The sequence below is a fragment of the Trachemys scripta genome, chromosome 4 (genome assembly GCF_013100865.1).
Source record: "Trachemys scripta elegans isolate TJP31775 chromosome 4, CAS_Tse_1.0, whole genome shotgun sequence".
Taxonomy (NCBI): domain Eukaryota; kingdom Metazoa; phylum Chordata; order Testudines; family Emydidae; genus Trachemys; species Trachemys scripta.
In genome coordinates, this window is record NC_048301.1 from 106,825,001 (window position 1) to 106,852,597 (window position 27,597).

Consider the following 27,597-nt stretch of genomic DNA (forward strand, 5'->3'; position numbering starts at 1 on the left):
CCTGCGCCCCCGGCTGGGCGCTTCCCCTCCCGGGCTCCAGCTGTGCTGGGGAAGCGCCGGCCCGTGGCGCAGGGTCTGGAGGCTGCCTGGCAAACCGTAAAGCCGGTAGCGCTCGGGCAGCCCTTTTCGCATGGCTGGGAGGAAGGAGGGGGAGTTAGGGCGGGGACTTTGGGGAAGGGGAGGGAAAGGGCGGAGTTGGGGCGGGGCCAGGGGTGGGAAAGGGGTGGGGTTAGGGCCCATGGAGTGTCCTCTTTTTTTATTTTTTAAATATGGTAACCCTACCATTGTCTGGGAACCACAGCCAAAATGGGAGCAGCCAGGGCGGCACCTGTGGACAGTGCAACAGGGCTGCCTGGCTGCAGCTCGGCATAGGAGCTGGAGTGGGGGACATACCGCTGCTTCTGGAAGCTGCTTGAAGTAAGCGCCACCCAGACCCTGCATCCCTGAGCCCCCCCCCCCCCACATCCTAACCCCCTGCCCCAGCACTGATCCCCCTCACGCCCTCCGAACCCCTCGGTCCCAGCTCAGAGCATCCTCCTGCACCCCGAACCCTTAATCCCCAACCCCACCCCAGAGTCCACATGCCCAGCCACAGCCCTCACCCCCCTGCCTTGCCCCGGCTTCTGGCTTTTTGCGCCCCAAGCAAAAAAAAAAAAAAGGATCCAGAGTGCCGCCCCTTGGAAAGTGCCTCCCCAAGCACATGCTTGGAGCACTGGTGCCTAGAGCCGTCCCTGGAAGTGTCTACACTAAAATTTTACTCCCGCCAATATAACTGCCCCGCTACACAACTTAACTTCACCTCCACAAAAGGCATAGAGTCCCGGTCAATGTAGGTAGGTCAACGCAGTGGCATTGTAGATACTGGGTTACTTACATGGACTGTTACTGGCTTTCAGAAGCCATCCCACAATGCCCCACGCTGGCAGTACAATTGATACAAGCGCTCCCAGTGAGGACGTGCACCGCCGACACAAGGATCAAAGTGTAGCAATGTACAAATGATGTAATTACTGCAGCGGCTGTACTGTTAGGTCGACTTAATTTTGCAGTGTAGACATGGCCTAACTGGGAACCTGCCTGGAACAATTACATGCAAGATCCTTGGCAGCTGCTCCATCCATTTGGCACTAAAGGGATGGAGAGCTGCTTTGACAGGGCAGATGGCAATTCCCTTTGCACAGCAGAATACACAGGGGGTGTAAAGCCAGCACAGCAAGCTGGCCATTGGGAGCTTCTCCAGGAGTGCTAGTTAAATAGCTCTGAGGCTTCAGTCCCCGGTTACCCCCCAGGATCTGGGTGAGCAGGAAGGCACCTATGTCCCCCCTGCTTAGGAGCCAGCGGAGAATCAGGCTCCAAGGCTGTAATAAAATATAATATTCTTGCATTATGATTTGTTCCCATTAACACAGACAAGGTCAAACCCTGCTATAATGCTCTCCGCTTGCAATTGTGTTATAACCCAATTCCCCACAGGGCTGTGCAGAAAGGTTCTAAATGACTGAGATGCAGCGGGGCTGAGTTTGATTCCTGGTGGGGCTGCAGGACCTGTGGGGTCTCCGCAGCCAGTGCTCCTCCATCATTCCTTGCTCAGTATCGTGTGTGGAAGCTTATTCCTCAAGACATTATTGTCTGGGAAAGTGTGCTCACAATTTATTTTTCTTTTAAAATCCACTTCTCAGATGTCACACTCTGAGAATCAGAACATCAGATCATCCCCATCCTTCCCCTCTCACTTACACACTCCCTCTTTCTCTCTCCCTGCCTAATTTATCAAGACTGTGGCCAGTGAGCTACATCCTTCCAGCAGAATAAATCCATCCAGACAAAGTTCACAAGCCACTGGGCATGTCACAAAAACCAGTGAACTGGTGTTACATCAGACTCGTGGGTTTATTTTGAGAGAGGGAGTTTTCTTTCTCTGTCAACTTTGCTCTGTATATCATGCCTAGTGTAGTGTTCTCCGGTGCAGCATTTAAGAGAATAGCCCATAGCAAACAGGACTGCTTAATTATTAACTCTGGACCATAATAACCACTGTAGTCAGCTTATTGGATAGCAAGTCATTACCTGGGATGCGGAAAATGGTTTCACAGACGGTAAATGTGAAGGCTGCGTCTTAGTTGTGCAGGAATTCTGGCACTAAGGTGTTTAACAAATGTTTAGATATGTAATGTTAAGGCCAGAGGAACAACATGTCAGGCTTTTAAGCTGGTTCTTTGTCATATCCAGAAACAGGCTCACGCCACAAAATTCAGAGCCAGATCTGGTTTTTGAATTCCCCCAGGATTTCATGTATTCAGAAGAAGGAATGGAGAAATGGGAAGGGGGACAAGTAGGGGAGTGGGTTTGGTTTACGCTTGTCTCTAGTTATTTGCTACAAAAAATTCAGAATGAATACAGCCTTTTTTGAAAGAGGATGGGGAAAAACAAAGAAACATTGCGTCAATAAATAGCAAGTTTCAGAGTAGCAGCCGTGTTAGTCTGTATCCGCAAAAAGAAGAACAGGAGTACTTGTGGCACCTTAGAGACTAACACATTTATTAGAGCATAAGCTTTCGTGGATTACACCCCACTTCTTCGGATGCGAAGAAGAGGGCTGTAGTCCACGAAAGCTTATGCTCTAATAAATATGTTAGTCTCTAAGGTGCCACAAGTACTCCTGTTCTTCTTTAATAAATAGCAAGATGTAGTGGCCTGTGTTGTGATATATAAAATAGCACAGTCTGGAGGCAGGAGGCATTTGTTAAAGAAAACTACAAATTATCAATACAAATAAACAGACTTCCCCATAGCTTTGGTTCCAGCTTTGTCTCCTTGCTTTACCAGGGACTACACCTTTCTGGAACACTGCACAGCACACAGAGATATCTAATGGCTCAAAGATGCAGTTAGTAGGGGTTAAAATGGTGATGGAATATTAGCCTCTAACTAGCTACGGGCACTGGACCCAGTAGGTTACAGCCCCAGAACAAAATTATTCAGGAGCTTTGTCTCTCCTTCTTGATAGCTTACTGAATAATTTCTAATCTGCTGGGCTGGCCCATTTGACAGTAGATTCTGTGTCTCTACCTCCAATGCTGAAGAGCTATTTTATATCATCTTTATTGCAGGGACTCTTGGAGAATCACAACAGATACCCCTGCACCTCCTATAGGAATAGCTGGCTGTGGGAAGGAGTGTTGTGCAGAGGCCTAGTTAACAACACTCCAAATCAGGTTGTTAGATAAAACTGTTATTAAAGTTGAAGGCAAATCAAATGATACAAACTGGATTGTTGAAAAGAACCATGATGAAGGGTCTGCAAAACTCCGGGGAAAGTCACAGGTTAGCATAATAATAACATGAAAGATTAGAGAAATGGGAGGAAATAAATGCTGGTGGTTAAATTGCCATAATGAGTTTGATTGGTTAATTTTAATGGGAGGTGGTTGCCTCCCCTTGTTGGACATTGTTGACTGAGGAATAACTGAACTCTTGGACTCGAAGGAGCAAGCTTCACCCTCATAGCTGCTGCCACTCCACTGTCTCCTGGGATCCACCATGACACCACTGAGCCGTCATCATCCTGATCCTGAAAAACATCCTGACCAGACAGAGGGAAACCAATGACATCACCACTTCCACCATCTTCAGCTAAATCCTGAACAAAAGGGGAGAGAAGAGACCAGCAAAGAAAGAAAACGTCTCTGGTGAGACTTAGCTTCCTGCTGTCGCTCCTTCCCCCATGTGTCATTTTCCTTCCCACTTTATTTCTCCTCTTTCCTGTCTCTCTCCATTTGTCTCCTGTCTAATAAGAATGTGGCTTAGCCGTCCAAGACAGCTCCACCTTTTGCAACACTGCTTGGGGTCGGCGAGTTGTATGGGCCCATGGTGCCCGGGTCCCAGGAATATTCAGGGCCCAGGGGCCCGGCTCCACCAATGCTCTCCCCCAGCCCTGCCTGCTGCCCCCGCGTGCCTTCCCTGGACCCTGGAGTGTCCCTGCCTCAAGCGAGCGGCTGCCCTGCCATTCCACGCTGTGCTCCCTCGCTGCCACCGCCGGCCGCTGCTGCCTACAACACAAGAGCGGTGGCAGGCTGAGGCGGCTGCTGCACCTGCGGAGAGGAGGAGGCAACCACATGATTGGCAGCCCTCCCCTCCCCTTGCACCCACCGGGAGGTGACACCAAGGGGGCTTCTGAGAGACGGAGTCTGGACCTTACCTGAGCAGCTGCTGGGGCTTGGGTGAGTGTCCGACTATATGCATCCGAAGAAGTGGGCTGTAGTCCACGAAAGCTTATGCTCTAATAAATTTGTTAGTCTCTAAGGTGCCACAAGTACTCCTGTTCTTTTTGTCTGACTATGTGATCCGTGCCTTCCCACCTGCAGCCAGTACTCCTGCCCCATGCTGTGGCAGGGGCAGACCCATCCCCCGTGAGGCTATGGTGAGAGACAGCAGACTGCAGCAGGAGAGGAGGCCACATGTGGTGGCAGCCCTCTCCCCCCAGGCACCCACCCACCACTGGGGAGGTGAGGGGGCTTCATGGACCTCAGAGGGGCCTGGCACTTAGGAGCATGTGCAGTGATGGTGCCAGGTGAGTGTGCGAGGGGGCCCCCTCCTCCGGAGCTCACTGCTGCAGAGGGAGAGAGGGCCGGAGGGGACTGTGGAGTCCTCCTCTCTGGCCCTAGCCCTGGGGCAGCCTGCCTGTACTCCAAACTCCTCATCCCCAACCCTGCCCCACCCCAGAGCCCTCACCCCCCCAGACCCCAACCCTCTGCCCCAGCCCTGAGCCCCCTCCTGCACCAGGAACCCCTCATCCCCAGCTCCACCCCGCAGCCCTCACCCCCCGCATGCCAACCCTCTGGCCTAGCCCTGAGCCCCCTCCCACATCCCAAACCCCTCATCCCCAACCCCACCCCAGGCCAGCACCTGCCAGCCACAGCCCTCACCCCCCCACACCCAAATTGTGCAATATAGGGAAACTGTTAAACTCTTACTGTTTCCAGTCCATTTTTACATTATTTTAAAAAACATATATCCGCTTACAAGGTGGGGGGAGGGAGGGAAGGGGGCAGGGGCGGGACTTGGACCCGTTCTGGGCACCACCAAAAATTATACAAACCTGCCTCCCCTGACACTGCTGTGATCCAATGACAGGACAGGTAGCTAAAAACACCACCTTCAACAGCTCAACGCTGGTACGAGTTAGCCAGGTCTAGGAGTGGCTGATCAGAGTGTGCTGGGCTTGTGTTGCCCCAACTGGGAAGCTGCAAGGTAACATCAGCACCCAAGACAGAAGCTGCATTTTCTCTTCTCTCTTGTGTTTGTTTTTCCTGAAAGAAAACAGGATCGGACACCAACAAGTATACCACATGCAGCTTGAGACTATCTAAACTAACTTTTTCTCTTCCCCCCCCACCCAAAGAAGGAGAATGAATACTATCTTTAATGCCATCGGAAAGTGTCAGACAAGACTTTCCCCTATATAGAGCGACAAGGTGGGTGAAGTAATATTTTTTATTGGACCAACTTCTGTTGGTGAGAGAGACAGATAAAGGGAATGGGAACAAAGAATATTGTTACAATGAAAGCCTGTTTTAACACTAAATATTTTAAATGGTTTAACTGTTTTTTTCTCTTTTTCTGTCTCTTTAATAAAAGTTTAAAATGATTTGAATGGTGATTGTTACAACGGGAGTAAACCAGTGATAACTAGAGCTGGAAGAATTAGTTTCAGCGAATAAATTTTCCACAAAATGCATTTTGGGGGGGCATCAAAACTATTTGCGAATTAAGGTCAAATTCAGTAAATAGCTGCTGCCAAAAAAAATTTTTTTTCATAAAAAGTCCAGTTGGTTTCAAACATTTCAAAATGTAACATTTCAAGTTTTCGTTTTGAAATGACGTTTAATTTCAAACTTTAGCTAGATATTTTTTTACAAAGTGTGAAAAACACCTGAAATGTAAACAAAACAACACCCCCCCCCCAATCTCATTTCATTCCAATGTTTCATTTCAGATGGTTTTCAGTCTTTAATGATCATTTGTTTGTTTGTTTCATTTTGGTGAGGGAAAAAAAATCAGTTTCAGTTCAAAACTACCCAAATTCTTTTTTCATATTTTTCAGTCCAGTCCCTAAACTGAAAAATCAGTTGTTCACTCAGCTCTTGACAGAGAAGCCACATTTAACGTCGTTACAGTGAACAAGGTTTTCATTAGCATCTCAACTCTGGCTGGGCATGACACACCCTCGGATTAACACAACTTCCTCTTATCCCTTCCCCCCCAAACGATTCCATTATCACAAAAGGGTGTGCTGCAGCAGGGCGCTATCCCCTCTCTCTGCTGACACCTGTGCTATGAAGAGGTAAGCTTCAGAAGGAAGTGTAAAATCGCCACACGTGCTGCAGGACAGGCCGTGCAATCCCACACTACTGCCCACCCACACACAGAGACATGAACCAGCTCCAGAGAATACAGCCAGGCTAGATTAACACACTACTGCTGGTGCTGTAATAAATTACCCTAAAATCTACCTGTGTCATCACTGAAATATTACATGGGACCAGATCTGGAAAAAATGGAATACTGGAAAACCCGACCTGACTGCAAATCTCTGGTGAAAGGGATGCTGACTCCAACAGGAGACAGGCACAATAAAAACAGCTGCAGTACACGCTATGTGACTGTGACACGTAAATCTTCCACTTGCCCTAAAACTCCTGGAGAATGCTAAGGAGATCTGAGGAAAGGCTCAGAAAGCAATCTGAGCTGCATAGAAGGGCCACGGAGTGAGTCAAATGGAAAAAAAGAAAAGCCCAGTTACTGATGGTGCAATAGCACTAGCACTACAGCTATATAGTGCATTTCATACCGAGCATGATTAAGGGGAAGAAAGCTCTGAAGAAGTAACGAATAAGTTCAAAGATCATTGTACCCTGGCAAAAAATCGTACCAATTAAAGACGTATTTTTTTGCTTAAGGAGCAAAATGGGGAGCAGAAAGCAGAGGAGACTTAAAGATAAAGAACCAGAGCCTGATTCTCCATAACACTAAAGCCCCTTTATGCCACTCTGGCAGCTTAAAGGGATCTTAAAAGTTGCAGAAATGGCCCCCTGAGAATATCTCTGTGCTAAGGGCCTCTCCTGGGACTTGCTTAAGGATTCAACTCTGGTCCTGCTCCCAGCCCCTGGTGCAGGGGGTGGAGTGGGGGTATGACCAGAATGCACTGAATTTAGGGCTGTGGGATGCAACACAAAGTCTAACTTAGAGCAGCCCTGAGGCTTCCGTAACTGATACAGGGAAACAGGCAGGCCCCTGCACAGTCCCAGAATATGAGGAACACAAAGGCAGCTTAAAAATCTTCTTTGCCCCTGCCCTTCTTTACTCCAAACACAGGGATTCAGGAAAGGAGAATCAGGCCCACACTATTTGAATCTGGCACATTAGAAGACTGTCTCAGTATCGGTCAACTAGCTTTAGGGTGCAGCAATGAAGGGCTACTTAAGGGGGTGGACATGACGTGTGAAAAGGCAATATTCATAAACCGAGAACCAGAACAAACAGATGTATAGACAAACATAGCATGTGACTGTGTAAACATTCTAACTATAGACCTACCTCTGAGCATACCACAAATGATTGAATGCTCCTGCCCCCATGAGGTAGGGAAATGTTACCACTCTCCCCATTTTACAGATGGGGAACTGAGGCAGAGGACGATCAAATGACTCACCTGAAGTGACACAGGAAACTTGTAGCAGAGCCAAGTATTGAACTCAGATCTCCTCTATCATAGCCTCACCCCTTCACCACACAATTAACCGCCCTGCGGAAGTGCATAAGAGCTTACAAAAAATAACACAGCAAAGGATTCAACATGCCAAACAAAGAGTGATGTCACAGTGATGTGGGAGCTGGCAGGAGTATAGAACACGCCCAGCATTTGGACATGGAAACTGTAATAAAACCAACCCCTTTTCAGGGGGCTTGGTGAGCTAAAGGTAGAACCTGAGGATTCCTCCAGTGAAGGGGGGAGCTATTCATAAAAACAATAATGAAAGAAGCTATGAACTCAAAAACGGTGGCTAATAAACATATGCCGAAGTGGTCCACACATGACGTGCAGAGCCAGAGTCCCTGCCGATGTACATAGGCACAGCTTCATTGGTTGCCCTGGAGTTATGCTGATTTCAGCGGAGGATGTGGCCCCTGAAACAGACACAGATGCAATAGAAACTGAGAAAGGGCTATTCAATGAAAGAATCAAGATTGATATGTGAGCCTGAAACCCGAGTGTATGTCTTTACACAGCAGGGCTGCCCAGAGGGGGGGCAAGTGGGGCAATTTGCCCCGGGCCCCGCAGGGGTCCCCACGAGAATATAGTATTCTATAGTATTGCAACTTTTTTTTATGGAAGGGGCCCCCGAAATTGCTTTGCCCCAGACCCCCTGAATCCTCTGGGCGGCCCTGTTACACAGCTGTGTACTGCCTGAAAACAGCCCAGTCAGACAGCCTGAAACAAAAGGGTTAAAAAACCTACTGACACAGGAAGGCAATTTCACCCAATTGTTTTATCTGCTCCACCCTCTGATGAAGACATAAGCACTTCCACATAGCTGCCAGCTTTCTCAAGGCCATCTGTGCATCGGAGTCTGATCTGCAATATCCTGGGACACAGAGCTGGTCTGCTTCTGTGCAGCAGAGAACTCCGTGTGTCATGCCAATGGCATGGCAGGAGAAAAGGCTTTTACTTTGTTTTTCAAAAGGAAAATGTTTTAAAAACTCAAATAGACTCTTTTAGCAGGTCAGCTGAAGAGATTAGCTACCTCAGAGTAACAGAACAATGCATCCACTGGAGTCTAGATCTTGTACACATTTCAGAAAAAGAGTCAATAATGATACTTAGCACTAATTATGGCACCTGGGCCTTGATCTAGCAAAGCCCTCAAACATCTGCTTAACTTTAAGCACGTGGGTAGACCCCTTGACTTCAAGATGCTTCAACACATGCTTTGCTGGACAGGAGGTTTAAACCTCCAACAGCATGGGCGGTAGGAAGAGTGTTTTTATCCCCTTTTTAAAACATTAAAAATAATCGTGGGAAATGTTAAAATCTTCACATAATGAACAGACAATTTTTCTTGGCATCCTAGTCATGTTCTGTGTTAGCCCCTTTGCCTGAGTAATCAACAAACTCACTGTTTCTCTCTCTCTGTGTGTGTGTGTGTGTGTGTGTGTGTGTGTGTATATATATATATATAGTAAATTACTTGTATTCTTGGGTAGGTGTGTGTGTATATATATGTGTATTTATTGGTCTAAATTATGACAGTTCCATTTTCAAGGGCCATGAAATGAAAGAGCTGAAAGTGAGTTACAAATAGCTCTGAATCTAAAAACAGAAGGAATTGCAGGAATGACCAAACATACCACTGAAAAGTAACAGAGCAGCCCTGTTGCACTCTGATTCTGAGATTATCACTGCCTTTTCATTAGTAGCCTGGCTGCGCCCAGAACCTGTTATTACCAGAGGAGTGTCCTGGGATCCACCCTAAAGACTAAAACCTCTCCCCACAACTTGGCAGCCTGCCATGCTGCGCAGCCTGGGAAATGAAGTCTAACTCTTCCTGTTTGCATTGCAGAGAGGATGCCTGGCCGCAGAGATGACTACGAATCCCAATATGCTGCGTTGCTTCTCTGAGCATGGGCACTGCCACACTCCTTTCTGCTTCCTGCCAGGGGATGGGAAATATAAAGGGTGAGGCAGTATCTTTTTTAAAAAATTGGATGCTGCTGCCACTGCTGTGACAAGCTGCACTGGAGAGTGGAGGAAGCACACACAGTGAGTTTGGCTTGTATGTGTCTATAGACAGCTCTTGTATGTTGTCCTGAGGGCAGTCTGTAAGAAAGATGCTTTTTCCCAAGTAAGAGTGAATTAGTTTTCAAGCTGGTCTGTGTGTGTGTGTCTGTGTGTTTGTGTGTGTGTGCAGGGGTGCTGGAACTAGGGGTGTTGGGGCTGCAGCTTGAAGTGGTTTCCATCATATACAGAGAGGGGGTTTACAGCTTTGTTCAATGACTTTCAGCACCCCTGCAATAAAAATTGTTCCAGTGCCCCTGTGTGTGTAGTAGTAGGACAGGAATATGGAAATTAAGCAAACTTGGTTTTATGCAGGAGAACAATCAGACCAAGGATGGTAGGGGGGCAGAGGCAAAGTCCAGCATCACTTGCAAGAACAAAGAAACATCACAGACACTAAGGGTATGCCTACACTGCAGCCGTTACAGTGGCACAGCTAGGGTGCTGCAGCTGTGTCACGGTGATATAGACACTTCCAACATTGATGGAAAGGATTTTACATTGACCTAGCTGTGTCTACAATGAGGGGTAGGTCGATCTAACTATGTCGTACAGGGCACAATATTTTTCACAGCCCAGAGCTATGTAGCTAGGTCAATCTAATTTTTAAGTGTAGACTTGGCCTAAAGGGCCCTACTGTTGCTTCAGTTCAGCTGCTGGAAGGGAAACATGGATCTGTTTCTTCTGGTTCATTTCTCTTTCCATTTCAGCTGATGTGGTTAGACCCAAGTTGCCTGCTTGGGTGAAGCTCTGTGGTGGGAAACCTCTCTTGCTGCTACATGTTTATAACAATATTCCTTCTACATTATAATGGGAGGATTGATTTAATTCCCCAGCAAATGCATGTGTGCGCACGAACAAATCCAGCTTCTAATGGGCATCTCCCTCCAGCATTCAGCAGCTTCCCATGCTGTCGTAACATCACAAGTGGCAGCTCTTGCCTATGTGCCTTGTACCAATCCATGGTGTTCACATAAAACACTGGGTTTCAGTGGCTGTTCACATTAGGGTGACCAGACAGCAAGTGTGCAAAATCTGAACAGGGAGTGGGGGTAATAGGAGCCTATATAAGAAAAAGCCCCAAATATCGGGACTGTCCCTATAAAATTGGAACATCTGGTCACCCTAGTTTACATGTGGCATAGAGAATAGGATTCACCGCCTTTGGCTTCAGCCCAGGTTTCTCCTCCAAGAGCTGTGAGAGCTGGAGCTATTTGATATACCCCTATGCTGGTCTGCTGTATCCCATCTATTAGAGGACAGTGGTACTCAGACACACAATTCATGATCAACATGAGAGCCAACCCAATGGGTTATGTGCACCCTCCAGCATCCGCAGTACCTGAGAGAATGTACCGTTCTGGTTAAGCTAGAGCAGTGGTTCTCAAAGATGGGTACATGTACCCATGGGGGTATGCAGAGGTCTTCCAGGGGGTACATCAACCCATCTAGATATTTGCCTAGTTTTACTACAGGCTACATAAAAAGCACTAGCGAAGTCAGTGCAAACTAAAATTTCATAGACAATGATTTGTTTATACTGCTCTGTATACTGTAGACTGAAATGTAAGTACAATTTTTATATTCTAATTGATTTATTTTATAATTCTGTGGTAAAAATGAGAAAGTCAGCAATTTTTCAGTAGTAGTGTGCTGTGGCACTTTTGTGTTTTTATGTCTGATTTTGTGATTTTTTAAGTGAGAAGAAACTTGGGAGTACACACATCGGCGCAGGAACTAGAGGTGCAGGGTGTGCTGCAACAGCCCCGGGCTCCCAGCTGCCAGCCCCGCACATGGGGTCCCGTCTGCTGCCTCTCATGCCCGGGGTCTCGGTTGCTGGCCCCGCACACCCGGGGTCCCAGCTGCCGCCCTGTGCACCCATGGCTCTGCTGCTGGCCCTGCGCCCAGGGGCCCGGCTGCCACCCCACACCCGGGGTCCCGGCTGTTGCCCCGTGCGCCCAAGTCTCTGCTGCCACCCCGCACCTGGGATCCAGGTTGCCAGCCCTGGGCCCGGGATCCCAGTTGCCACCCCATGCATGGGGCTTTACTCCCAGCCTCAGCTCTGGGGGCTGGACAGGGGTAAGGGGTCTGGCTTTCAGCACTCCCTCTAATAAAAATGTTGCAGTGCCACTGGGTACACAAGACAAGTCTAAGTCTTGAAAAGGGTACAGTAGTCTGAAAAGGTTGAGAGCCACTGAGCTAGAGACTTTCTCCTTGACCACCATTGATTGTAGACCTAAATGTACCTCATACCTGGCGAGTTATTTTCTCTGACTCACCAGAGGGAGTTATAGAGGAATATGCACAGCTAGGGTGGAGCTCAAGCACTGAGTTGTGGTTATTTACAAGCAGGCATATATAACAACAACCCACAAACCACTTGGGTTGTACAGACCACTAAATTGAAATCCCAAAAATATGCCACGATCTAAACCTCTGCAGTCTAGAGACACCATGTAACTAGCTGTGTATGCATGGCAACCATCCAAATTAACGAAACCACCACATTTGCCCCTTAAAATCTCCCTCTGCTTTGATACCTATAAAAAAACAAGAACAGCCAATTTAGACATCATTATTTTCTGTGTATAGTTGGGATTATGTTTTCCAATGTGCATTACTTTGCTTTTATCAACATTGAATTTCATCTGCCATTTTGTTACCCAGTCACCCAGTTTTGAGAGATTCTTTTGTAGCTCTTTGCAGTCTGCCTGGGACTTAGCTATATTGAGTAGTTTTGTATCATCTGAAAACTTTGCCACCTCACTGTTTACCCCTTTTTCCCGATCATTTATGAATATGTTGAATAGTACTGGTCTCAGTACAGGCCTCTGGGAGACACCACTATTTACCTCTCTCCATTCTGAAAACTAAACATTTATTCTAACCCTTTCTTTCCTATATTTTAACCAGTTACCAATCCATGAGAGGACCTTTCCTCTTATCCCATGACAGCTTACTTTGCTTAAGCAATTTGCAGATGATACAAAATTACTAAAGATAGTTAAGACCCTGGCAGACTGCGAAGAGCTACAAAGGGATCTCTCAAAACTGGGTGACTGGACAACAAAATGGCAGATGAAATTTAATGTTGATAAATGCAAATTAACGCACATTGGCAAGCACAATCCCAACTATACATATAAAAGGATGCGGTCTAAATTAGCTGTTACCACTCAAGAAAGAGATCTTGGAGTCATCTCTGAAAACATCCACTCAATGTGCAGAGGCAGTCAAAAAAACAAACAGAATGCTGGGAATAATTAAGAAAGGGATAGATAATAGGACAGAAAATATCATGTTGCCTCTATATAAATCCATGGGTATGCCCACATCTTAAATACTGTGTGCAGATGCGGTTGCCCCATCTCAAAAAAAGATATATTGGAATTGGAAAAGGTTCAGAAACGGGCAATAAAAAAAAATGATTAGGGGTATGGAACAGCTTCCATATGAGGAGAGATTAATCAGACTGGGACTTTTCAGCTTGGAAAAAAGACAGCTAAGGGGAGAAATGATTGAGATCTATAAAATCCTGACTGGTGTAGAGAAAGTAGATAAGATAGTGTTGTTTACTAATTCTCATAACACAAGAACTAGGGGTCACCAAATTAAATTAATAGGCAGCAGGTTTAAAACAAACAAATGGAAGTATTTCTTCACACAACGCACAGTCAACCTGTGGAACTCCTTGCCAGAGGATGTTGTGAAGTCCAAGACCATAACAGGGTTCAAAAAAGAACTAGATAAATTCATGGAGAATAAGTCCATCAATGGCTATTAGCCAGGATGGGCAGGAATGGTGTCCCTAGCCTCTGTTTCCCAGAAGCTGAGAATGAGTGACAGGGATGGATCACTTGATGATTACCTGTTCTGTTCATTCCCTCTGGGGCACCTGGCATGGGCCACTGTTGGAAGACAGGATACTGGGCTAGGTGGACCTTTGGTCTGACCCAGTAGGGCCATTCTTATGTTAAGCCCCTTTGATGAGGGACCTTTTCAAAGGCTTTCTGAAAATCTAAGTACACAATATCCACTGGATCCCCCTTGTCCACATGCTTGTTGACCCCCTCAAAGAATTCTAATAGATTGGGGAGGCATGATTTCTCTTTACAAAGACCAGGTTGACTTCCCCAACAAAATTATGCTCATCTATGTGTCTAACAATTTTGTTCTTTGCTATACTGTAGTTTCAACCAGTTTGCCCGGTACTGAAGTCAGGCTTACTGGCCTGTAATTGCCGGGATCACCTCTGGAGCCCTTTTTAAAAATTGGCGTCACATTAGCTGTCCTCCAGTCATTGGTGCCCTTGCCCTTGCCTGGGTTCCTTGGTGCTACAGTAACACAAATAACAAATACCAACAATAATAATAACAACCCTGTTTAATTAATTGGATGCAAACTGTTTTTTGGACAACTCTATTCTGTTGCAGTACTCTTAGCTTTGGCAGGAGACCTATAAAATTAAACTCTTGCAGTGAAACATGTTTGCCCAGTGAAATCATAACAAGGTTACCTTTTAGTAATGAAAGTGCTGAATATTTTATGGTTGATTACAGCAAACAGTGCATCATGGGAGATCAAGTCCAGGTAGGCAGCCTAGCCCATGGAGGAGAATGAGAGTATGAGGCACCCAAACTACAACTCCCATGAGGCACCAAAATGGCATTTTAGAATCAAAATATTTTGGTTTTCAGTTGAAGTATTTTGGGTTTTGGCTGAATAGTGAAATTTTTTCGGTTTTCAGGTGTTTATTTTTTGATGAAAAATTGAAATTATCTTCAGAAAGCACATGCTTCTTCAAAAAAGTCTCCAGTCGAAAACCCAATTTTGCATCAAAAAATAGTTTTGTTGTAAAGTATTCGACCAGCCCTAGATAAGATCCTTGGTTGAAAGACTGGTCCATTGAAGTCAATGGGAGTTTTACCAACTTACGTAGATCTATGATTTCACTCCATGTTTTTACTGTCTGTGTTCTGTACTGGTTCAGTAAATGGATGTGATCTAATACAGACTTACCCCGATGTCTGATATAGATTTGCATGGTAAATTAAAAAAAAAGACTTTCAATTTAGGAAAGTAACAGATTAACAAGCTTAATTCATTTCCACAGATCTATGGACACCCTCCATGCCTACTGCACCAGCACCTTCCTCTTACTGAGAAAGAGGCAGAAAGATCCAGGGAACCAGAACCTTTGGTTCAATTTTTGTCCTGATTTATACCAGTGGAGATTGCAAGGAGTATTAATCAAAGCAGAATTTGTCTCTTAGCTGTTCAATGCATTTAGCCTAGTCTAGTCTCCCAACATGCCCCTGTCAGTTAGAGAACTATTATCCCCATTTTACAGATGGCAACTGAGGCAGAAGAAGATTTAAGGGACTTCCACCTGGGCTTTGTAGCAGAGCCAGGAACGAAACTCAGATCTCCTAAATCCCTTTCCAGTGCCTCCATCCCAGTCTATCTCAGAATATAAAGGCTTAGCCCTAAAAACACTATGCACAGAGGCCTGAAATGCAAAGGGTCCATTTTTTATTTTTATCACAACTTCTGTTGTTTGACTATTTTTAGTGACTAGTTCTATTCTAGTGCTAATTACTGGATTTCTGAAGCTAACCATCCCTTCATAAGTATCAGATCTGGCATTGGCTGAATAGGAGGCAATGTGGATGAATTTGGTAATGATCAGATTAGATTGAAATGGTTAGATCAGACATTTATTCTTTTGTAGGTGACCCATGCCTGCCGATTGTGAGGGAGGGCAGAGTGAGGGCAGTGGCTTCCGCAGTGTGACTGATCATGCTCAGTCCATGTAAGCATGCCCAGTACAAGCCAAGCAGCAAATCTGGAGGGGAGGGGAGACGACCCTGCCCGCACCTCTCTCCACGCGTCCTCTACTGCCATGCCACTTGTTGATTAAAATTTGAAAAGATTAAAACATCTCCTGAGTCTGAATTTGACCTAACATAGCAGTCAAAGTTTAATAATTTATTTTCTGTTGTTTGAGGTCGGAGATAGAAGATGGCAGAGGCTGAAAGCACAGTTATAAACACCAATGTGAAACAGGTAAGAAGTTATTTTTTAGACCACTTTATATTTCATATTTCAAGCGCTTATGTTCAGTGTGATAGTCCTGTAACCCTTCTTCCCATCTAAGTTGGCAGCAACAAGGGCCGGGTTCTGTATCTAGGGGTTCCGTTTCAATAACGCAATGCAAAACCGGCTCGAGCCCCCACCCAGTGACCTGGGACAATTACATACCACCCTCTGGGCACCTCTAAGAGGCAATACTTCCCCTCTCGCAAGCACAGAGTCTGAGTGTGGCAGAAAATGTTTAATAACATGAGGTAAACGACATCAGAATTAAATTGGAAAAAACACCATAAACAGGATTCATAACACAAACCATGAGCAAAAGACCCACCCCAGCAAATTGGGCCGTGTCCTTTCCCTTTGGTTCTTGAATCCAGCAACCCAAAAATCACCCAAAGTCTCTGTCCCTGATCAGTGCAGCCCCAGAGTAAAAGGGGAGCACACAGGGTGTTAAGGGGCGCCTTACGTGATCCGAGGCCGACCGGCCGCCTCTCCGTGGGGTTCCGCTGCAGCCTTCACCACGAGCCAGTCCACTTCCTACCGTCCCACGAACTGCTCTGCTCTACGAGCTGCTCCGCTCCGCTCACCAACCTGTGAGCCGTTCCAGCCGTCCCCACAAACGGCTCCGCTCGCCATTCCTTGGGCCGCTCCAGCCGTCCCCGCAAGCGGTTCCGCGCCACTCACTGCTCCTCCAGCCATCCCGCAAACTGCTCCACCAGCCACTTAGCAATATAGCTTCAGGCTTCCCCACTAGTTAACACAGCACTCAGTGATCTCAGCTCTTAGTAACTTTAGCTCTTTTAGTGATTTCAGCTTGTAGTAGGGGAGCCCCAGTGCTGGTACACCATTGGCCCAAAGTGAATTCAGCTCAGCAACCTGTAACTAGACTCCTAATGGAATCAAAGTTAGCTCTGATATTCAACAGTGGAGAGAGACAGTGGTACAATTGGTGTTTCAGGCCCTCAAAGGGGGCCTATACTATCAGGTACAAATACCTGTCCCCATCCTCTCTCCATTCACTGGGAATTGGAACCCATGTCCCTTGTCTAGCGAGTGCTACTTAGGTGATGGTGAGACCCTCTGTCATAAAACAGTTTCATTATCCTTGATTCACATAATCAGGGTAACAACACTTTATTCCTCCTGCCCCAATAACAGAGAAACTAGGGATCCCACCCCATCCAAAGTAACCACTTTCAGTTGCTGTTGTCTCTTGCCAGGTGGGTGGGTGTGCCTATGCAAACAAGATCAGCCCCTGGAGTTCTTTTCCACACTCGCCATAATTCACCACCAGATGTCAGGGTAGAGCTCATCCTGACTCTGCTTACATTCCAAAATCCACCAACAAAGAGAAACAAGATATAGGGATCTGAGCACAGTAATGGGAGCTAGGAACTCCTGAAATCTACTTCTGATTTCAATTTTGGAGCTAAAATGTTCATGCCAGGGGAACTAAAGAATCCCTATTTTCAGGCACTTAGATAAAAGCAGCTTGGTTTTCAGAACTACTGAGCAGCTGCAGCTCCCAGTGAAGTTATAGGAGCGCTGTGTAGGGAAACATCACAGGATTGAACCAACGGTTATATAAAGAGACGGTGAGACTGATTCGTTTGGAAAAGCCTGCCTTTGCAGTGGCTGAAATGAAAACTCACAAGTGGTAGCATCCATGAAAAACATTATTGACTTTTTATTATTCTTGCAAGAGTGGAGACAAACTAGGGTGAAAAATGCCTGTGAAGGGAGGTGGGGCTGGTGATGTGCAGTGAAGCTAATCTGTGTTGGCAGGAAACCGTGGATGGTGTCACCTCTGTTGGAATTTACAATTCTGCACAGGTAGTGGAATGAGGCTATACTGTGTCCAGATCAGCCAAAATTATGGAGTAGCTGCCCAAAACTGTCGCAAACAGACAACAGTATACGCCATGCATGCTGCCAAGTTGGGAGGGCCGTGACCGCCAACCTTTGCCTGCCCTATCTTTTGTGACCTGAGGGGTTGAGAGTGAACATCATAGACCCAGCGTGCATCTCTCTCCCTAGGTCCCTCTCTTCCCTGGATTAAGCAGGGCCAACAACAATCAAGTGTGTGTCATGCTATCTAAAACTCACAGCTGCCATGGTGGGGTTTGAATCTCAGGTGTCATGCCTTAATTCATCCTGGTCAACAAATATATGTAACAAGTGAGCTGTTGGTAGAATAGGTGTCCTATCCCACATCTATTCCTGCCTGGTCTGACCCCAGTGTACAGCTCCGTTCATCCAGTAACTTCCACCTGAAACAAACTTTGTCCCAGCTGCTATAATGTGTAAGATTTAAACACACTATCTAGGTTCTGAATGGGGGACTCCACTAAGTGGGGAAGTGCGCTATCAGTGTCCACCCACCAGCTCGCAGACAACACCCACAGGTGAGGGAAGGTTTGTAGCACCACTGTGACACTGGTGGTGCTTTAAAGATAGGCTGGACGGAAGTGGTCAATCACTGTGCCTGCTCAAGTCTTGGCACTGAACGGCCCCACCTCTGCAGAGATTGGCTGCCTGTGGTGGGGGGTGTGGGCAATTGCAAGGCTCACCCAGGTGGTTGTATTTAGGACCCCAGGAAGTGTGTGGGAGAAGGGAGATGATGTCAGAGCCTGCAGCTCCCACTGCTCCTTTGCAGCACCCTCTCCTGATTGATCATTGCCATCTCTTTCTTTAAATCCACCCCTCTCTTCTTTTTGGATCTCCCACCGCCCATCGCAGAAAGACCCAAATGAGGCGCTGGTCATTGCCGTGACAACCAGGGCCATCTTCAACCTGGAGGAGGAACATCAGCTGTTCCTGACAAAGGGCAAGGAAGAGTATGTGAAGTATCAGCAACTCAATGAGGATAAGCCCTTGGAGCAAGGTACAGCCTTCGCTTTCATTCAGGTGAGACGCCAGCAATGGCCCCCACTCTCATCAAGATGTGTATGAAACTTGGTCCATGGCAAAGTTCAGCCTTCAGTTCCTTCAAGCCTTGTGCTCTTTGGCTGGGGCATCTCTCCCTGACGAAGGCAAAGAGTGGTACCTGACTCATGATGAGGTATGGCCTCTGCTTTCATCCAGGTGAGATGCTTCGGCCCAGATTCTCAAAGGTATTTAGGTGCCCACCTCCCATTAAAATCAGTGAGAGTTTTAGACAGCTAAATACCTTTGAAGTTCTGGGCCTTTGCCCGTAGCCAGGTGAGATCTCGGCTCTTGTGAGGTCAAGATGCTTCCAGCCTTAGCTCTTATCAGGTGTGGTCTTTGCTGAGGTGCCTTCCTCAGACATGCATAGGAATGTGACTCTTGGCCATCATTTGGAACAATGAAATATACACATGAGTTGTGTGTTGTTCTGTTTTGTGGAGGGATACATTGCAGACAGATAAACCATCAGGCACCATTCCAAAACTGACGGTGGCCAACTTGGATAGCACCACATCACTATGGTATTTTTAAAAATTATTTAGTGTTTAAAGCATAAATACCAGCCTTACTGCCATACCCAGGATGGCAGACAAACTGTAAGAAATCAAGGAAAACTATGGACTCCAAATGACACTAGTTTCCTCACCACAACCATCCTAGAAACCTTACCTTAGAAAGAGGGAAGGTTAGAGACAGAGCAACATCAGCACCATGAAGTAACTTCTTGAGCAAGGACATAACAGCAGCAGTTTGGAAGGAAGATGACATCAGCAGAGGTTGGTGACATCTGAAAGTGGGTAGGCAAGTTGAATTATATATATTTAGTGTATATATAATAGATTACGTATAATAGACAAAATAGGCTAAATTCAGGCCAAACATATGTTGACAGAAAAGGATGTGACCCAGAATAAGGGATCTGGGGAGCTGTCATTCCCATGGCTGAGGGGAGCTGTAGGCCACGCTGCAATACATGCTGGGAAAGGGGCAAGGATAGCAGGAGTCCCTTTTCATCAGTGTGAGAGATACTGGGGAGAGGATAAGACTTGCTGTTCGTCTCCCCACTAGGAGAAAGACAGAGACATTAGGAAAAGGGCAAGAGCTCCAGGTCTCTCTGGTCAAAGGGCCTGGGAAAAGGCCCAAGAGAAGATAGCCAGAGGGTGGGGTGAATCACTCCAACGAGGGGGTGCCTGTTGCAGAGCGAAGGAAGTGGCATGAAAGGGGAAGTGAAGGGGGGCCAGAGTTGGTGCTTCTCTGTCGAGGGCCTGAAGGTTGGAACTTGCAGAAGAGAGAGGGCACGAACTCCGCTGAGTCAGAGGGAGAAGCAGAGCAGGGGGCATTGCTGTCGTACCCGAGGGAGGAGAGGAGAGTAACAGACCCTTAAGGGAGGGCTGTGATCCAAGGAATGAGACTGGGAGTAACGTTGGACTCTCATTACCCCAGAAGGGGTGGAGTACTTCGGTTTAACCAGAGGCTTAAAGTACCAAAACCAAATTACTGAGAGAATAACTATGGCAACCAATAGGCCACTGTTAAATTTGGCTTCTTCTGGCTTAAGCCCAGGGTCAGGGCTGTTGGCGGTGGAAAGGCAGCAATCTCCCCTCTGCATCCAGGGGCCCTGCATGGAGGGGACATGGCTAGAACAATCAGGGGACACACTAATGTTCGCCTATCGACTGCAGGACTCCTGTAATACCCTAGGGCAAGGTAAAGCCATCCCCTCCCACAACAGAATTCCTGAGGGAAAGTACATGGCAATGCATTTGTCTGCCCTTCTTTGAGTGGTTCCCTGTTGGGTGCAGAGGGCCACTGTCTTCTACATTTCTCTACACCAGCAAGAGCGATTCTGTCTCCTGGATGGGGGGAGGAATGCTGGAAATTGTGTGGCAGCAGATTGTGGGTACGTTTGTGAGTATACAACTTTGTAAAAGAATGTCGTGTCTCCGGCTGTTTCATCCAGGCCGTGCAGTTTGTGAATGAGAAACTCCTGGAGAGAAACCCAGAGGAGAAGGGCCTCTTTGATGTCATCATCCTCTCCAACAACAGTCCAGAGAGTGGCATGCGCATCGTCAACAGTGCTAAGCAACATGGTAAGGAGATCCCACCTCTCATTTGAAGTCAGCCCACATTCAGTGAATGGGGGGAAAACTGTCATCCGGTCCTCCAGAGACTGCTGTGAAATAGATGAGGAGGTGGATCCAGGGGGGATACACACCAGTCTGGGGACAGGTGGTATGGAAGGGGAAGGACCCAGCCTATGTGTGGGATGGTAGCACAAAAAGTGGATGAAGTGAAGGGGATGTTGCGGGAAATGGCTGGCAACCTGAGAAGGATGTTGCATGACTGTAGGAGATAAAGAGTGAAGATTTAACGTTGTGAGGGACATTGTGTTGAGGTGGGGAGGAAAGATAATGGTGGCTGTGCTGAGGGTCACTGCATAAGTGTAAGGCAGCAGGATGGGAGTATTGCACTGATATCTGGAGCACCTGTTGTCCTGGCAGGGTCGTGACATCAATTGAACAAAGGGACATTGCATTAGGGTGTGTCGGCCATGGCAGGAGATGTAGGGAGCGCTATGTCAGTGTGTGGGCTGGAGCACAAGGCAGGCTGGAAATAGAAATTAAAGATAGCTTTTCAGCTCTGCCATAGGTTTGCTGGGTGATCTTGGGCAAGTCATTTCCCTGCTCAGTGCCTGGGCTTTCCCATCAAGTGGGGATAATGATATTGACCTCATCTGTAAAACACATTGAGATCCATGTACAAAAAGCGCTGTGTAAGAGCTAGGTATTAATTTGATTTCATTTACTTTTTCTGACATTAAGGTTTGGAGATTTCCAAGTTTTGCTTTGTCAGCGATGAAGATTCCACCCAGTACTTGAAATCCCATAATGTCAAGCTCTTCCTCTCAGCCGACAGGATGGATGTGTGCAATGCACTCCGGCGAGGTGTGTTTTCTCCCTCTCCTCCCTCACCCAGCCTGGGATTTCATTCTTATACCTGGGCCTTATACCACCTCCCCGCATTAGCCCCAAGATGAAGTTATGTCAAGACTTGCTTTTCCAGAAGGGTTTATTACTCGATTCAGAGAAGTGGTTCTGTGCCGATCTTGACACATTACGTCTCAGCCTGGAAACAATTCAGAACCTAACAGTTTAGCTGTGTCTAGAAGTCACACATAACTCTTTGATGATGCATGTCAAATGAACTAGCAGGTCTCCGGTGCAACTGGGCAAGTAATTCATAATTCATCTGTTGCTGAAGAGTTTAGTCTCTTTCTGTTTACCAGATACCCACAAACAGACCATGGGTTTTCTCAGATGTATTCGTTATTCTAAATTATACATCAAATAGTTTGTGTGAATAATTGTTGCCTATGAATTCGGCCACAAGTTGGTCATTACGAGCATCCAGTATTGTAAATTCAAGCTGTTCCTGCTTCCGGATTGAATGAGTCGCTGTTAGAATCAGGTTTGCAGAGCACTATAATTATAAATTGGAAATTTGCTTTCTGTGATTCACTTAAAATTAAGCATATGCTGAAGTGCTTTCCTGAATGGGGATGAACATAAGCATGCGCTTAACCTCAATCAGGGTGTAGGAGTCTTTCCAAGGACTTTCAGGGCCAGAGTCTCTCTTTCATGAACATTGCTGGTTTGACTGGGACCTCGCCCAGCTGTCGAGGTTCCTTCATTCAGGCAAACAACACAATCCACAAGCAACTTAATGTCTGAACGAGAAATCTTTTCTTTGCAGTGAAGTAAAACCCTAAAGCTGCCTGATTGAGTAAGATTCCTGGTTTAAAACCCATTTCCTGGCTATAATCCCAGTATGTGAGAGTGGGCAGAGAACCCCTTTTCTCCATTGCAGGAAGAGGGCCAGCATTAGGCCAGGTGCATAGAAGAATATAGTGGAGGTGCCAGCCAGTTTCACCAGCTGCACCAAGTGAGCATGTCTGGGTTTGGCAGGGTAGGATAAGCACAGGCAGGAGAGTGCTGGGTGTACATGGTGCATAGGTGCAGCAAATCACGCTTCCCACAGCACCTACGGAGGTGTCTCCAAACAGTGACATCTGAGCATTGCCTCTCCTTCCCACCCCCAGAATGGCTCTGCCGGATGAGCCCTATATGGAAATCTATCATCTCTTTTCACTTGGGGAACCCGAAGCTGCGAGGGCCTGATCCAGAGCCCATTGAAGTCAGTGACAGTCTTTCCATGGATGTCAGTGGGCATTGGATGAGGTTGTAACAATTTCCCAGAGGAAGCTATGCCTATACTGACTGCTCCCCAACCTGTCCTCCATTGCATGCAAGCACAAAGTTTTTCTGTGACTCCACTGGCTGCCGCATGGGGGTGCCCTGCTGAATAGCATCTCCAGGCAGCCAGGACTCGTATTCTGGGGCCCTCACCGGAGCGTGGACACAGTCTCTCTGGTTCCCAGTCTCATCCGGGCAGTGACACTTCTTTCTGTCCCACAGGAGTGTCAGCGGCTCTCATCTTCCAGCAGGAGGTGCAGACCCCCAGCACCCAACTGCGAGTGGTGTTTGATGGGGATGCCGTGCTCTTCTCGGATGAGACAGACCGGGTTTTTCGAGAAAAGGGGCTGTCGGGGGCTCTGGAGTATGAGAGGGCAATGGAAGCCGTGCCCATGGGAGAGGTATGTTAGCTTGCCCTGCCTTAATGGGCTTCCCAGTCCCTACCTTGCTTCTAACCTGCTCAGTCTGGTTGTGTTACACTCACCCACAGTGACCAGTGAGTGGGCCCTCCTGCTAGGGTTTCACCAATAGCCCCTTGCAGCAGAATACGCACAAACATTCATGGGTGGCCTCTGGCCTATACATTGACTGCTTTGGCCTGATCCAACACCCCATGGAAGGCATTGGAGAGTCCCCCTTTGGTTTCAGTGAATGCTGTAACAGGCCATAGGTCTCTTCTCCTGTGGATGAGGTTTGTGACACTAGCCCTGCTCTGAAATCAGATAGGCCGCCTGTGAATATTTGCTCTATTTCTAACCCTCTTCCCAGTCTGCAAACCTTTATTAGCAAATTCACTGTCCTTTGTCACAATCAACTGGTCCTCTTTTTGTGGGGCTGCCTTTTGGAATGTGTCCATCTGCTCACTTAGGACTGAGATAAGGCCACAACATTCACTTCCATTTCCGACCTACTTGGGGTTTGCATCAAGTCTTCAAAAGTGAAGGGTTAGAGCACTAACCCACTGTGCTACTACACAGTTCACACTATGGCACAGTTCACAGACCACTGGTGCTCTGCCGACCACTTGCTGGAGGAGAGCTGACTGGTGGCACAGTGTTGGCTCCCTCTTGTTTCTAGCTGCTAAGCTGCATTAAAAGATGGGTACATGCTACTCAGGTTTATGATGGGTTTATGCTATTCAAAGCATAAACTGCTTTCCTAAAATCACGTTTCCATGTAAGCAATTGCTGTCATTGCAACAGGGATGTTTTATGATTGATGGGTGGGGAAGTGTCCACGAGACCATCCCTCTAGTTAATTGTGGTCCAGGCCCTGGAAAGTCCGAGATCTGCAGCTGTAAGGAATCTACATTCCTAGCCTCTGTGAGAAATTGCTCCATCTTCCTTGAGCTCTCTTTTCTGACTATTTTTGTGCAAAGGTGAAATTAACCCCTCCTCGTGTTCTCCCAACCTCTAATCTCTGTGTGGTTTCCAGGGTCCATTGAAGGCATTTGCCATGCATCTTGGGAAGATGCGCAAGAAGTTCAGCCAGGAGAATTCCCCTATTCGCACCTACTTGGTGACTGCCCGCAGCAGCCGGGATATGGGCATCCGCGCTATCAAGACCCTCCGCGAATGGGGGCTGGCGATTGACGAGGCCTTCTTCATGGACGGGGCTCCCAAGGGCCCTCTCCTCTCCCAGATCCAACCCCACATCTTCTTTGACGATGGCCTTCATAACATCCAGGGGGCTCAAGATATTGGCATACCCTCTGCCTTGGTCCCCTGTAACTGCTGATGGGCAGGGATGAAGGGGCAAAGGTCCTCCAAGGATCAGGCCTCCCAAATGCAATTGGAGAACACAAGGACAAAGCTTCTGCCAGAAGGGATAAGGGAGGATTTCTAAACCTGTGCTAAGCAAGCTCAGGGGAGAGGGAGAGAAGATGCTGTGTGCTGATGTGGTGCTGGATCTATTACTCTTGGGTCCCTCTCTTAGTTCCAAAGACAGGGTCCATCTGATCCTGGGGATGTGGCAACAGAAGGCCAAAAATCCACAGGAAGGAAGGATGCTTGAAATGTAACTATTACGCCCATCACTTGATCTGCCTTAGCCGTCTCTTCAATGACTGCAGCCCTGCCAGCCACTAGGGATAATGTGCTCCACCACTCATGTCATACAAGCACTGAAACCACAGCTCTAGTGACGAGACCATGTGAGCTGAAGACAGCATGTAACTGTCGTAAAAGGCAGGCAATGTAAGCTCGGCCTACACTCAGACGTGGGGGTTGGTCTTTGGAGCGTTGGGCCAGTACTGCTATTCAAATACCAATATGCCCTCTAAACGCTGCATTTGTTGGGGGTTGTGCTTTTTCAAAGGAAACTATTTTTTTTTTAGTGTGTATGTTTTATATATATATGGGGCCAAATCCTGAGGGGTGCTGAGCAGCTAGTGAGCACTTGCAGCTTCAGCACTTCAGCAGGCGTTTCAGATGCTCAGCACCTCCCAGGATTTGAGTGCCAGGGACCAGGGACTCTGTCTTCTCATAGATTCTAGTTTGTAGGTATGCCTTACATTGGGCCTGATTCTGATTTCCCATTGGTGTAAATCAGGAGTAACCCCACAGAAATCAGTGGAATTATATCAAGGTAAGTGAAATCAGAATCCAGTCCTTAATATCTGGTAGTTAATTTAATGTCAACCGCTCTCTCTTTCACGTCTCTTTTCTGCTCAGTTCTCTCTTTTCCTGCCAGCCACACAGCCTCTCTGCTGCTCTCTCCTCTAAATGGCACAGAAAGATCAAGTCACTGTCAGTTTATAATGCACAACACTGCAAAGCTGCTTTTCTTGCAGTATCTCGAGTATGTTTGTGCTGAGAATAGGGTAAGAATGGCAAGCCCTACGGTATATCTGGTCATTCACACTTAGGATCCAAGACAAATCATGTCCAATGTTATTTTCCAGTAATAATTTTTTTAAGAACTAAGTCTGTGTTGGTTATAGCTGCGCACAAATATGATGCAAAGCCCTCATGTAGACATAATATACACAGGATACTAGAGTTATTTCCTGTGTGTGTGTGTGTGCGCGTGTGTGTATTTACATATATAGAGATATAAATTATGGGCCAGTTTCTCAGTTGGTGTAAATCTGTGGTAGCTCCTTTGACTCGAGGAGCTATGCCAACTTAGCTGATAATCTGACCCTACAGGTATGGTGCTGCAGTAATGATCTAGCACTCCAGTCCCTGTGTGCTCTTGCCAGCAGCAGTGCTTTGATTTTAGTGCTTGGATCTCAGCAAACTATTCCAAAAGGGGCAGGAAGATTCAAAAATAACAGCAGAGAACTGGGGTAGTAGGAGAGGGCTTAGCCGAGTGCCTTATTCTAAGCACGCTGCATTACACATTCCTTGTTTCTTCTGGAGTAAGTGGCCATTAGCTTTTGTTCTTGCTGGCTGTAACAGGTGCAGCTGGTTACACTGGGGCATTGTTCTTGCTGGTGCTGGTGTATCCGAGGCCTGTCGTGAGTGGTTTTGGATATTTTGGGGTTTTTTACTGGGCATAAGCAGTAGGATGGAGCCTAATTTATATTTGCTAACCTGCAGTTTCTTTCCCAGAGCTGAATTTCAGCCTTTTGTCTATGCACACATTCACCACCAGAGGCCACCATGCTGCTCCTTACTGAAACAGGTTTCAGTTAGTCTGTATCAGCAAAAACAATGAGGAGTCCTTGTGGCACCTTAGTGACTAACAAATTTATTTGGGCATAAGACTGACCGCACACTTGGTAAGGCAACTCCCATCCTTTCATGTATCTTTACCTGCTCCTGTATTTACCACTCCATTCATCTGATTAAGTGGGTTCTAGTCCACGAAAGCTTATGCCCAAATAAATTTGTTAGTCTCTAAGGTGCCACAATGTTGTTTTTACTGAAACAGGCGTGTTGGCCAATTGATCCCATCGCTGCTGTGGCATGCGTCCAGGTCACAAAATCTGGGCAAACAGAACTTAGCTTTTTGCTTCAAGGGGGCTCTTACAAGCAGTGGGTGAAAAACAATGTTTAATTGACAAAATATGCCTTGAAAAGGCCCTTTAAAAAACATTAGTGGAATCTTCCTGTGAACCAGCCAACCATCTCACTGCTCTGCATTGCACATAAAAGACCTAAATTCCACTCCTGGAATGGAATGCTGGTCCCTTTAAAGGGGGCAAGGAAGGGTTCTAGTCCCCTCCCCCCCGAGTTTCATAGGGGAGGTCTACTTACCCTAGCCCCAGGTGGAGCTCTTAACTGCAACAACTTGCGTGTGATATGTGATGAGTTTGGAAGCTGGGAGTAGCACAGCCTTTGGGCTGGGAGTTTGTTTATAAACAGAGGCAGGGTGATTAAGATAGCAAAAGGCTTATCATTAAAGTAAATTAAGGATTCTTAGATGAACCTGAAAATACTGCCAGGCACTTCAGTTAAAAGATAGGAAACAAAGGGTAAGAATAAAAGGTGAGAATGGAGAGAGGTACATATTCAACATATTCATAAGTGATCTGGAAAACAG

The 27,597-nt window shown here is 46.9% G+C and overlaps 1 protein-coding gene across 2 annotated transcripts; it reads left to right on the forward strand.

The window, feature by feature from the left end:
• The first annotated feature begins 9,613 nt into the window (after positions 1-9,613).
• LOC117877314 (cytosolic 5'-nucleotidase 1A-like) lies at positions 9,614-26,817 on the forward strand. Of its 2 annotated transcripts, none has more exons than XM_034770295.1 (7): positions 9,614-9,833; positions 15,843-15,901; positions 18,668-18,835; positions 20,817-20,946; positions 21,679-21,801; positions 23,332-23,510; positions 24,544-26,817. In XM_034770295.1, exons 2-7 carry the CDS (start codon positions 15,857-15,859, stop codon positions 24,844-24,846), a joined length of 948 nt encoding a protein of 315 aa, XP_034626186.1. In that variant the 5' UTR covers positions 9,614-9,833; positions 15,843-15,856; the 3' UTR covers positions 24,847-26,817. The 2 variants fall into 2 exon arrangements, with proteins under 2 accessions (XP_034626186.1, XP_034626185.1); XM_034770294.1 differs by having other exon boundaries at positions 9,614-9,820.
• The last annotated feature ends 780 nt before the right edge of the window (positions 26,818-27,597 follow it).